General features: G+C 39.1%; 1 protein-coding gene across 1 annotated transcript in view; it reads left to right on the top strand.

The window, feature by feature from the left end:
• The window catches only part of myom1a (myomesin 1a (skelemin)), a 32839-nt gene that overhangs the window by 1721 nt on the left and 17544 nt on the right, over positions 1 to 13574 (top strand). Inside the window, exons 3-13 of the mRNA XM_047818412.1 lie at positions 2435 to 2485; positions 2586 to 2636; positions 2780 to 2908; positions 3165 to 3342; positions 5249 to 5406; positions 6311 to 6403; positions 6550 to 6638; positions 8701 to 8733; positions 8883 to 9044; positions 9979 to 10140; positions 12744 to 12885. Coding sequence (XP_047674368.1) covers positions 2435 to 2485; positions 2586 to 2636; positions 2780 to 2908; positions 3165 to 3342; positions 5249 to 5406; positions 6311 to 6403; positions 6550 to 6638; positions 8701 to 8733; positions 8883 to 9044; positions 9979 to 10140; positions 12744 to 12885 — 1248 coding nt within the window. The remainder of the gene's footprint in view (positions 1 to 2434; positions 2486 to 2585; positions 2637 to 2779; positions 2909 to 3164; positions 3343 to 5248; positions 5407 to 6310; positions 6404 to 6549; positions 6639 to 8700; positions 8734 to 8882; positions 9045 to 9978; positions 10141 to 12743; positions 12886 to 13574) is intronic.

Genomic DNA, 13574 nt, shown 5'->3' with positions numbered 1-13574 from the left:
ATAAAGTTGAGCAGTACTTAGTGTGTTGAAAGGATACTCAGTATGAGCTGCATGTTATTTATGATTACAGCAGCAGTTCCTAAGTATAATAATATACTATCTAGGTGAGATAAGTTGGAAATAAACCGTACTTGGAAAGTATAATCTTTAGGGTATCCACGGCATCGGTTTAGGTATCTGTACAGTCTTACACATACAGTAGTTTTGCAGGGTTGTGTTAGCCTAGAGATTTTATACTGATGAAAAAATATTCCATTCTTTGCTCTAGTTTTGTCCTGCAGACAAATATATTACTGTCCATCTTGGATATCGATACTGAGATACGTTGATGTCATTATTTTTCGTTGTGCATCATATCCTAAAAGTACATTCAGCATTAACAGATTTCTGAACTAGGACAAGACTTTTAAGTCTGTCCAGAAACCGATGCTCTTAGTTACATTTTGAATTTCCAAGATTTTTATGACTATAAGATCATCACATGCTGAATGTGTGATAATAAATTGTACTACTGTCAAATCCGATTCTTTTAACTGAATTTTTTATTGCTATTAACCTGTTAAAAGACTTTGTCTAACAAATGGCTTCCTTCAATAAATAAAGTGATTTAGTTCTCCGTGACCTAACTAGAGGAGGAAATTGAACCTCTCTGAAAAAATAAGCCAAGGTTATTAATGTGTCTCATGGCTATTTGTAGCTCGTGAGAGAGAAACGTAGAGGCTTAAGATCCCTGTTACTGTACAGCGACTGTACAGCCATTTTCTCAGTTGGTATTGTAAATATGTGTAAAAATGACAAGGATGCAAAGTGATATTATCGCCATCCTTTGTTAAAATGTTTTCCGTTTACAGTGACTCAGATGCTGTTTTTTTTTTTTTTTTTAAACTTCCAGAAAAAAAATCATTTGACATGTATACTTTCGGATTGGTTCGTCTTTATTACAGGATTACGGAAAACTTCATCATATAAATCCCATCAGCTGCTGTGATAAAAGCTTCGATTGCAGGGTGTAATAGCAGATGAAGTGATGCTGAGAATAAATACAATTCGAATTGCTGTGATCCTTCTCGGTAATAAGGTTAGCGCTGAAGGCCGGTGTAGTCCAGAGAGAAATCGTGACACTGAAGGATGAAGAATGAATCTCCCCAGATAGCAGAGCTTTGTGCACGGCAGGATCTGTTTGTCAGCACGTCAGCAGTAGGAAGCTCATAATACCTCTGGCAGGTGGGAATATGTGACAGGACTATTTACATGCCTCCAGGTTTATCTCCTGCTGCCATCCAATTCAGCCGCTGCCATCCAATTCCAATTCAGTCTCCGGCTAAAACAACAAACTTTTATGTGTAGAACTGCTTAAAGAGGAGGATTGTGAGTTAATGAGTTAATAAATCCTTAAAGTTTAAAATGAGTAGCAACATTATTTTGAATAGTTAATGCTTATTTACCAAACCAGATACAAGCAATTTTTTTGTCAATTCTTTGTTTATTATTTGTACTTCATAAAAATCCAGTTAGGAACAAGTTCGTATCCTATGAGTGCCCATGATTTTCTGTAAGTTTATATTCAACCTTCAAATATTATAAATGACACCGGTAATTGATCTTTTATATGAGGATTGTGACGTTTGGTTTAAATAGTTTTTTTTTTTTAATTGTGTAGACAAATGGAATAAAAAATGTATTAATGACTTGAAAGAAAGCGATCCAAAGACAAATAGGTCTAGCGTCATGAAATTGGAGGTGAAAACCAACAAAAAAACATGAAAGCAAGCACCATATACGATGGCTTCACATGACAATCACAACATTAACAACAACAACAAAAACTCGACAAAGAAACAGACACCAGAACTAAATTTGGATGCGAACATGGAGTTACACGAAACAGCCGCTAGCATGATATCTAGCTTACGGTAGCTGAGGTGTATTATTGGAAGTTATAGCACATGCTGGATGTTTAGTAATCATTTTGGTTTTTAGCTCTGTGAGCTTTGCCTTTTAAGGAGATTTGTGGGTGTCACTTTTGTGGGCGATGTAAATCGGCTGTCCTGCGAACCCGGTAACTAATCTGGAGGGAAAGCATTTATGTACAACTTTGCTAAAAGACAAATCAGGCCCAATAACATTTTACATTGTATTATAGCAATGCAATGTAATGCAGGTTTTATCCCTGTGCTTCACATAGTTTGGTATTTTTAAATGTTTAACAGTTTTGCTTTTGCATAACTACAGTATAGATCAGTATCTAATCCCATTTAAGCTTTCATTAACACACTAAACAAAATCATCAAGTAACATTAATCTTTTCATTCCATCCAAGCTGCAGGAACTGTAACATTATTGCGTATTGTTGAAACCAGTAAAAGAAAACACTGCTGGTTTTGGTTTTATCATACTCTGTAAATTTGTGTTATGATTTTTTATTTTTTTTTAGGGTGCAAACTTCAAGCAAAAAGCAGGAAAAGAAGCTGAGCTCCATCTCCGGGTTAGCATGGATTTCTTAATCAGAACAAACACAAGGATAATAGATTTGATGAGAAATAAAACTTTCTTGTGGTGTGACTGCTGTTGCTCAATGTGTTTAGGGTTCATACTTCAAGGAAGAAGCAGGAGAAGAAATTGAGCTCTACGTTCAGGTCCGTAACTCAGGCTGCTATTCTTTATCAATGCAAGTTCAGGAGTATTACACTTGATAGTAAATAACAGTAAATAATAGTAAACTTGTTTACTCTCTGCTGCTTGTACTGTGACTTCTGTTGGATTTTTTTTTTTGCTTTAGGGAGAAGTCTGCAAGTAAGAAGCAAGAGGAAAAAAAGACTTCGTACACCAAGGAACACAAGTGCGCCTGCCTGGCACTGGACAAAGAGGAGAGTGTTATTGGATACGTGGTTCCTGTTTGTAAAACCAGGTAGCTTTCTTACGTATTCATTCGTTTTTTCCTCTTCCAAACATTGAATACTGGCTGGATTCTTTCAAATGTACCAAACAATGTATTAGGGTTATTTGTAAACCTACCAGATCATCTCCAGGGTCACAGTAGCTTTTGTAAAAGATCATTTGTTAGTTTGTGGTGGATTCGGATCGATTCGCTTCTTGGACTGTTAAAATGAAATGATCTGAGCTTGTATTGTCCACCATTAAGCCAATCGAATTTCTTTCATCAGTTATTTAGCCACACAGGATCTGATGGACAGCCAAGAGGCCGTGAAGGAGGAAGGTCTGGGCTACGTGGTCATGAAGAACCTCTTCTCCAGAGACTCTGAGTACCAGCTGAAACTGGTGAAGAAGAGCCGCAGCACAACCATGAGGGAGTCTGCAGAAAAACTCAACCTTACCAAGAAGGTCATACTTCTGTATTTGTTCTGAAGCAGATTCGTTGTAGCTGACAGTCTTTGTGTTGTGTTGTGTTGTTGCCTTTCTGTTGTTACACAAGCTGTCATTAAGAACCAAAAAGGGGTTTTTCCCTCAGTGACGCCATTGAGGAACCGTTTTTGGTTCCCCAGTGAAATTTTCAGTGAATGGTTATTTAAAAGAATCTGGTTTTTTTAGTGCCTTAAATTACATTTTTCTGCTACAAAGTTACAAAGGACCTCTTATGCAATGGGAACGTTTCACAAATGTTACGTTTCTTCATAAAATCATAGATCCTCTAAGAGAACCATTTAAGAGCCAGAGTTTTTATTAATTGATAGATCTTGTTTATGCTATCTGCCTGTGATCATGTGATCAAGCAGGAAGTTTAACAAACGCTGTGTTCTGCATAAAGATGTTCAAATCGTTGCTAGCTAATAGTGATTTCTACACCATGAATGAATCAGGTTGTTGGGTAGCTTACAGTACATTTACATTTACAGCATTTGGCAGAAGCCCTTATCCAGAGCGACATACAGAAGTGCTTAAGTCCCTATCATTGGATACATTAACTCTGGTTCACTAGGTTACATAATGTACTTAAGATACCATGAGTCTAAAACATTGATCAAAGTTATTTATTTATTTATTTATTTTTATAAACATATATGCAACAAATAAGGAGAGAATTGCTAGTTAAAGCGTTTCATGAATAAGTAGGTCTTCAACCATTGTTTGAAAATAGCCAGTGCCACCTCGGTGCCAGAACAGAAAAGAGTCTTATTGTATACTTGCCTCTTACCCTGAGAGATGGTGGAACCAGTCGAGCAGTGCTGGTAGATCGGAGGTTGTGGGGTGTAGTGCGAGGAATGATGAGGGCTTTGAGGTAAGAGGGAGCTGGTCCATGTTTGGCTTTGTAGGCCAGCATCAGTGTTTTGAATCTGATGCGTGCAGCTACTGGAAGCCAGTGGAGGGATCGCAGCGGCGGGGTGGTATGCGAGAACTAAGGCATGTTGATAACAAGCCGGGCAGCTGCATTTTGGATCATTTGCAGAGGACAAATTGCAGAGGAGGTAGACCTGCCAGCAGTGCGTTGCAGCAATCCAGTCTTGAAATGACAAGAGACTGAACAAGTACCTGAGCAGCCTGTGTGGACAAAAATGGCCTTGTAATGTTGTTGAGAAGGAACCAACATGAGCGTATCACATTAGCAACATGAGAGGAAAAGGACAGATGATTGTCCATGGTTACCCCAAGGTTGGGAGCTAAATGTCACGGCAAAATGCACGTTAGCTCAATTCATTCAATTAGAAATCAGACACCAAGGTCAAAATATCCCCATTGCTCCTGTGCCGCAGTCAGTTTATATATATATAAAAAAAACATTCACTTTTCACTTTTCTATCATATAAAATGTCAAACAGACAGCATGTGATCTTTGGTGGCTTCACCAGCCTCACTAATTCATGTGAATTCTGTTCGAATTTGACTCGAGTCAGACTTAAGTCGCAAATTTGAGACTTGAGACTTGCTTGACAAATATTAAAAAGACTCGACCTGACTTTGACTTGACATTCATGACTTGAGACTTGACTCGGACTTGAGTTAAATGACTCAGAGATGGGGGACTCGACTTGAATCGAGTCAGACTTAAGTCGCAAATTTGAGACTTGCTTGAAAAATATTAAAAAAGACTCAACTTGACTTTGACTTGACATTCATGACTTGAGACTTACAGTACTTGTGACTTGCACGTGACTCCCACCTCTGAGAGAAACACAAGATTTATAATAGTTGATTACACTAGTCCTGTGTTTATAGTTTTCTCATACTGGTGCGCTGTAAGTTGAGCGAAGATGCCTCATACTCATACTGTTTATTCTGCTTCTTATTACAGATTCATGAAAAGCACGAGTTCCAGAGGAAGCTGAACACGGACAATCTGGCTCATCCTCCGGAGTTCATTGTGAAGCCGCGTGGTCAGACTGTGTGGGAGGGAAAGAGTGTGACTCTACACTGCACCGTGGCTGGCTGGCCTAAACCTCGCGTGGCCTGGTGAGGCCTCGTGTTCTGTGTTCATTGCTTACCCTGAATGTTTCTTTCAGCTTGTGGCATAACTATTGATTTCATATCCATGTAAACAACAGTTATGTATAAACATGCCAAAGGAAATATGATTCTATTAAAAGAATTTATAAAAGTGTAGTTTTTCATAAAGAAATTGAGCTTAGAACCGGTTCTAAGTTCTAAGCTCTAAATATTTAAATGCCCTAACTTCATATGTAAGTTTTTTATATATAGATCATAAAAAAGAAAAAGCACAGCAAAAAATCTTAGCAAGTGAAGAATCTTGGGTAAAGGAAACATTGTCAGGTATTTTCTTATTGTGAGATTATTGGCTAAGGAATCCAAGGCCACTTTGCTAAACATATTTACTAGTTATAATATATATAGTTATATTTTGTTGGCAGATCATTTTGGGTTTTTTTTTTCAAATAAACAGCTATATTACCCAGCAGCCCCAGCATGTCACATGCCCATGTCAAATTACTAATCACTCATGTGATACCTCTAATTAGCATCCCCATAAAAGTCTCGTGTTTGATCGTCGTTGCTGTTGCCGTGGTGATTTGTGATGTGTCATGTCCATCATATCATATCATGTGTCACAGCCTCTTCCTTAGATTTCAGGATTCTTATTTTTCCCCCTTGATTTCATTTTAGTTGTTTTTTGTTTGCCTTGCACTTTATAACATAAGTTCTCTACACTTGCAATCACTTTCACCTTCGATTTCGTGCCAATAGAACCAAAGCATTTTAAGCCTAAACTTTACGAGTTTAGTAACAATATTTGCTTAAGACATTAGAGGACAATATTAAAGATATCTTTACATGCAAAGCTATATTTTTTGCAATGAGGATAAAAACATGCTTTCTGTTTTTCCTCCTCTGTGATCAGGTACAAAAATAATGTGCTCATCGATGCCAAGGCTCACGCTGAGAAGTACACTGCAGAAAGCAATTACAACATGCACTCACTGGAGATTAAAAAGTAAGAGTCTTGTGTCACTCGTCTCTTGTTTATAAACCTTATGACTTTTTAGTTACTTTGACTTTGGTGTGGAACGCATACGTGTTGTGACGGACAATATGGATGTGTTTATTTGGAGTCAAATTCATCTTATTATTGCATTACAGCTGTGAGTTCAACGACACGGCTGAATACCGCATCTCAGCACTCAATGTGAAAGGAGAGAGCTCTGCCTTTGCCTCGGTCATCATTAAAAGTAGGTGCACACATCTAGAACATTAGTTTTGTTTTTGTTTTGTTTTTTTTGTTTATTTTTTAGGTTATATGGTTTTATTGCAGTTGTCCTCGACACAAAGATGAGACGAGCACTTCAGGAAAATCTAATTCTCTGTATTATTATCAAGAATTACCTACATAGGGCAAGGTGACATGGATTTGCTACATGTTTTGATAAACAATCCTGCATCATAGTCTGTATGTTATATTCAGTACATTGTTTATGAAAAAAAAATATTAAAATCAGGTTTTGTAAATCATATTCTTCATAAAATTAGTTTTATGACTGTAAATTGCCTGGGGTGTGAAGAATGTGTGTGTGTGTGTGTGTGTGTGTGTGTGTGTGTGTGTGTGTGTGTGTGTGTGTGTGTGTGTGTGTGTGTGTGTGTGAGAGAGAGAGAGAGAGAGAGAGAGAGAGAGAGAGAGAGAGACTTTGTGTTTGTGTGTGTGAGTGACTGTGTGTGTATGTGTGTGTCTGTATGTGTGTATGTATCTGTGTGTGTGTGTGTGTGTGTGTGTGTGTGTGTGTGTGTGTGTGTGTGTGTGTGTGTGTGTGTGTGTGTGGTGGTCTGTGATGGATTGGCATCTCATACAGAGCATCTTCCTACTTAGGGTTTCTGGCATAACCTCCTGATCCACCATGACCCTGACCAGGATACCAAATTAAATTGAATTGTTTTACTTATTTATATTTAATTCATTCCACATTGTACTTTTCTGAAACATCTTCTTACCCGATTCTTCTCCTTTTTATTATTTTGAGTGAGCTTTAACTGTATTGTATGGTGGATCATTTCCATACTCTAATGCCTTATTTCCCACAGTGCAACTAATTCTTTTTAATATGGACTTGTGTGGAGCAGGCAGGCATTTGAGTGAAGTATATTTGGAGCAGAACAGCCAGCTGACCCCTTCTCAGACTATTCTATTTTAGGCTGTTAGCTCCCTGCTTTCAGAGGTCACTTGCTTGGGTTTCTGTACAGAATAATTCAGTGTCATGTTTGTCATGTTAGGGCTGAAATACAGTGCTTAAACATCCTTAGAAGAGCTGTGCATTTTTATTTCCTGGAGAATCTTAAGCAAAAATGAAAACCTTTTATTCTGTGTTTTAAAGCCTTAAAACAGGAAATGATTCCTGGCCTTTGCTCGTCTACTTGCTAGAAGACTAATACGGATTGGTTGGAAATCACCAAAAACTTTCCTCTCTTTCTCGACGGATTAGAGATACATTTTTTTATTTAATTGGAGAAGATTAGACTTTTATTAAGTGGTTCTGCTAATGCATTTGGGAAAATATGGGGCCCTTAGTTAACAGCTGGCTAAGAGGGTACATTTGTCCTTGGACTAACGTGACTCATGGTTTGACTGGGAGATAATATCGGGACTGGTGTAGTGGTGTTGATGGTATGGTAGCTTATCCATCTATTGCAGAGATGCCTGAATGTGAGTTGAGAGGATTTCTTTTTATTTCTTTTTCATATTCATTCATTCATTTTCTACCGCTTATCCGAACTTCTCGGGTCACGTGGAGCCTGTGCCTATCTCAGGCGTCATCAGGCATCAAGGCAGGATACACCCTGGACGGAGTGCCAACCCATCGCAGGGCACACACACACACTCTCATTCACTCATTCACTCACACACTACGGACAATTTTCCAGAAATGCCAATCAACCTACCATGCATGTCTTTGGACCGGGGGAGGAAACCGGAGTACCCGGAGGAAACCCCCGAGGCATGGGGAGAACATGCAAACTCCATACACTCAAGGCGGAGGCGGGAATCGAACCCCCGACCCTGGTGGTGTGAGGCGAACGTGCTAACCACTAAGCCACCGTGCCCCCTTTCTTTTTCATATTATTTAATTATTTTTTTTCTGTTTGTCTTCTTTTTTTTATTTTATCTTATATAAAATGTATCTATGAATAGTCTTATTATTCCTCACTAATGTTGTGTTGGCAACTGTTTCGATTCCAGTAAATGTAAGTTATTTATTATTACAGAACTGAGATCTGAGGTCTGTTTACTTTCGTCTTTTACAGGATTTAAAGATGGAGAAGTGACTGAAAGACCCCGTAGGTTTCTAGATTTGAATCATTTATGCAAAATGTTTATTATAGTGTTTATTACACTTACTGGACATGGTGTAGTTCTTCAACTAAACATATACACCAAACATCTTCCACTTTAAAGGTCTAATTCTTAGCTGTCTTCCTCTGCTAAGATGGTTTCAGTCCTGAGTATGGCGTCACCTTCCGGACCTCCATTATCGATAAGTTCGGAGTGGCTTTCGGCCGGGAAGGAGAGACCATGAGTTTGGGCTGCACTGTCATCATCTATCCCACTGTGAAGCGCTATCAGCCTGAGGTGCTGTGGTACAGGAACGGTGGGTAGACACTCGATATCAAATGAGTCACTATACTGTTGTAATTCAGTGTGAGATGTTTTGGATTATTTGGAACTTTTCTATGAAAATCTTGCCCCTAGTCGGCCGGGTCAATACAGTACTTGATGAAAGTGAAGTGACATACGGCTAGGTACGGTGACCCATACTCAGAATTTGTTCTCTGCATTTGACCCATTCGGTGCCTTGCTCAAGGCACCTCAGTCGTGGCTGGCACGAGACTCGAACCAACAACCTTAGGATTACGAGTCAGACTCTCTAACCATTAGGCCACGACTACTTAGGAAGCTAAAATTCCTTCTAGATTTGATAAATGTAAATCAGCCTTAACATAGCAAGTATATACGTGACACAAATTCATGACAGTAGGCACCGGCAAAACTTCTTAAAATGTCACAGAGTAAAAAACGACATTATATACAACTTAAACAAATTTTTCCAGTAATGCAGATCAGCCACTGCAGCTAACATAGACACAGACCAAATCTTTCTCCTTTCTCTCCTTTTAGATTGCTCAGTCAATAATATGCAACGAGTTTCACAAAATGTCAAGGACATCTGTGTGTAACTGAAATAATAAGCAGTGCCTGTGTAATGCCTGTATAATGCCTGTATAATGCCTGTAAAATGTGTGTCGAAATCGCCATGCCGATAATACTGATAAATGTTATTTGTTACACACACAGTTATACACAGTACGACGTGTAGGGAATAAACGCACGTTAGTGAAGGTTCACGTTAATGAATCTTCTTATATATACACGTAGGAGCTCTTGTAGGCTACGAACATTCCCAGTGTAGGGAAGTACGTATGCTAAATGAATTAGTAATTACTGTATGTTGCTAAGTCTAACCTCTGATTCTGTTCCACTCCATCGTTATCGGTCACATCATTTTAACGTATCTATTTAATTAGGTGTTGTTCTGGAACCATCCAGATGGGTGCAGATGCAGTGGAGTGGCCAGCGAGCCACGCTCACTCTCATCCACCTCAACAAGGAGGATGAGGGACTTTACACTCTGCGCATCAACACCAAGTCAGGCTTCGACTCCTACTCGGCTTTCGTGTTCGTTCGAGGTAAAGCTCACTGTTAACCACGACACTTTATAAGGTTCCACTTGTATCATTAATGGTATCTTATTCATATTCAGGTGTAAAGTTCATTGGATACAATCAATGGTTTCAGTGTATAGTAAGTTGTATGTAAAATGCATTTTAACCTAGGGGCAGAGTAACACTTCACACTTGTTAAGAATTGTATGAAGTCCTGCTCTGAGTATTTCAGTATTAGCCCTGCATCCCGCTGCTAAACGTGTACAGTGTGAAATGATGAGGTGTTAATATATTACAGCTAGTTGCCCAGCAACAGACAACCAATCAGCAACTGAACAGTACATCATACTGTACATTGCATGCTCTGTACAGTCACAATAATTTTGGGTCTTTGTCATCTTGCTTTTGTGCTTCTCAGGAGATTTAAACAAAGGGTATTTATGTGGCAACAGTTTTTCCACACTGATGATCCAGTCATGGTTGTTGATGCCACGAACACGCGAATAAGAAGGTTAAGAGAGGGTTTATTAATGTACAGTGTGAAACAGTCAGGATTAATTGTTTACAATCACCTAGGATTAACCATCCGTTAAGGTGGATCTTGCTATTTGAGTCAGCATCAAGCAATATCATGAGGCAACAACAATCAGCACAACACTGTATTGGGGTGACAATATGGGGCGTTCCAGCAGTGTGTGTCTTGTGCCATGTGTTTTTGTTTGTATTGTGTTCTTATGTGTGTTTGTCTCCCCCGATCCTTAGCCTAATGTATACAGGTGTCTTGTGTGTGTTGTTTGTTAGCTTGTCCTTGTCATTGTGTGTCGTTTGATACTCGGTGTTCATTGTTTTGTATTTTTGGCTTCTGTATCTTTTTTGTATTAAAGTTGCTAGTTTTTAGTTTTTTCCCCTAATGTTTTCCCGTGCATTCTGATTTTAATATTATTTTAATAACCCCCTGTCTATCGTCTATCAGTGCATTTGGGTCTGAAGTTTGTTCCTCTCAAAGGAACCCGTTTCATGACAGAGGGCACCAATGTGTTTGTAACGACGAGTCATAAGACTGAGGATCCATTTGCAGCTTTATTATAACAATCTCGTAAACCACAGGCAGGATTCGATAACAGCAAATAAAACAGAGTAGGCAAGGCAAAGACGTGGTCAGAAACAGGCAGAAGATCAGGGCGGGCGGAAAACAGTCGTAAGGCAAAATACAGAAACAAATCACAGAACCGGAAACAGAAACAAATAGGAAACGCTCAGTAAGACAGCCATAGCAAATCAAGACTTCGCATTGGAGACAAGTTCAAGTTTGCCTTAAATAGGTGCTGGGTAATTGGCAGCAGGTAGCGGTGTAGTCCCGGTATGTGGCTTATGGGAAATGCAGTCCAGAAAAGCTAATACGGTTCTCTCTGGTGGCGATCGGAGGACGAGGCAGGTGCTTCAACCATGACAGTGTTATTGTATACAGCCTCATAACCATTTTAAAACATGAAGGTGTATAGATATATATATATATCTGGTGGCCTGGTGAAATGTTCACATCTTCTACTTTATAATGTTTTGAAAGCTGAAATTTTTAAGATTTTATTCCAACGCTACCCTGAAGTCACCGACACACTGCTATCGATTTCCATCGAGTCTGTATTCCGAGTCTATAGACGTTTATTAAACTGGCACCTTATCTACATGTGATCATTGCAGATCTCTGAGTGACTTTTAGAATGGTTAAAAAAAACGTTTTGTTTTTTTCCTAGGCTGCCACACATTTACAATTTTCTATACACGGATAAAAATGAATATAAAGAATACTAATCAGCTGAAATGTATTCGATTTTGATTTTTGAAGGAAGCGCTAGATTTATGAGAGGTTTCTTGTCTCCATTTCTGTCTTTAAAGGTGCCCTGCCACACGTATTTCATTACTTTTGTGGTAATATCTGAAGTTTACCATGTACTCTGTAACATTTTTTGTGGAAAAAATGCCTTGGTTTCCTTGTTTCAAGCCATTCTAGTGTGGTACAGAAAGCCTGCAGGAAGACTCAGCCTGATTTGCACCGGTTCTCATTAATATTCAATGAGCTATGCTGCTTGGCTCCGATTGGCTAACCGCTAGGATATGAGAGCATGTCTATTCATTCACCCAGCACAATAAGTAGCCTAGGCTAGAGGAACTTTGTTTACAATCATCTTGAATTGCGGCAGAATGTCTTCTTCACGAGCCCGTTGACGTTCGGCCATCCTTGCTGTATAGGAAACTCACTGAGTTACACGAATTCTGGGGGCGTAGTCTCAAGTGGGAGAGCTCATGAATAGTAATGAACTCAATCATTATGACGTCAGACTGACCAGCTTTTCCAACTGATCTGATTTCTCCACTTATTTCTTTTAAGTGGCTAGAACTCCCCGCGGAGGTAACAGTTCGTTTTCACATTCCCTATACAACACAAACAAATAAGGACCTAACACATATCAAAAAATACAAGTAAAAACGGTTTTGTGTGGAAGGGCACCTTTAAAGCTGAAGTCACCAAAAGGTTTGCAGTGAAAGATTATCTGTCAAACTGCTGTACGACTTTATCACATGTAGTGACAACAACAAGTAAACGTGCATATGTGTTTGTTTGTCAGATGATGACGTGGAGGTTGAAGGGGTCCCTGTTGCCCCTCTGGATGTAAGGTGTCAGGATGCGAATAAGGATTATGTGGTGGTGACCTGGAAACAGCCTGCGGTCGAGGGCAGCAGCCCCATCCTGGGCTACTTTATAGACAGGTCAGTGTGTGTGAGCAAGTCCAACTGCATGAAGTGAGTCAGACACGTTTCAGGAAACGATTAAGCCCCCCGGATCAGGCTTGTCTAAAGGTTATTGTGGGAGGATGTGAAGGAGCACAACTTCTTTGATAGATAAATGTGGGAAAGGTCTGTTAGAACGATTAATATGAGATCGAATGTTTATTTGTTGCAGTGATAGAACTGTCAGTGATCCAGCTTTTGCACTTTAAATGTATATTTTTCATATTTTTATAGAGTAAAGACATGTGCTTTTCCAAGTAAACTAGACATAAAGGTATTAATAAAAGCCATCCCAGTGATTAGGAAAGATATAAATAATTACCCTCTTTTTTAATGTAAAGACTTTTCAGCAGTTCTATAATAGAAATGTGACTTCTGTAGGATTAGAGTGCTTTATTAAGCTCCGAGGGGAAACTGTATGTCAGTACGTACACACACACACACACACACACACACACACACACACACACACAGACGGATACAAGTGCAGGCTTGGCAGTTTAATGAAGTCTGTGGCAATGGTGCAGAATCAGTAAACAACATGGGCTAGGCAAGGCAAGTGCACAATGATCTAGAGAGACAGTCAAAAAATATTGAGGCTTAGTAATGACCTATAAGAATAACACAAAGTGTACACTTCACAAAGTGTTTGGGTAGAAAACTTTCTT

The sequence above is a fragment of the Tachysurus fulvidraco genome, chromosome 1, assembly GCF_022655615.1.
Source record: "Tachysurus fulvidraco isolate hzauxx_2018 chromosome 1, HZAU_PFXX_2.0, whole genome shotgun sequence".
Classification (NCBI taxonomy): domain Eukaryota; kingdom Metazoa; phylum Chordata; class Actinopteri; order Siluriformes; family Bagridae; genus Tachysurus; species Tachysurus fulvidraco.
The sequence above is the reverse complement of the archived record's forward strand: the minus strand, read 5'-3'. Positions and strand labels throughout refer to the sequence as shown.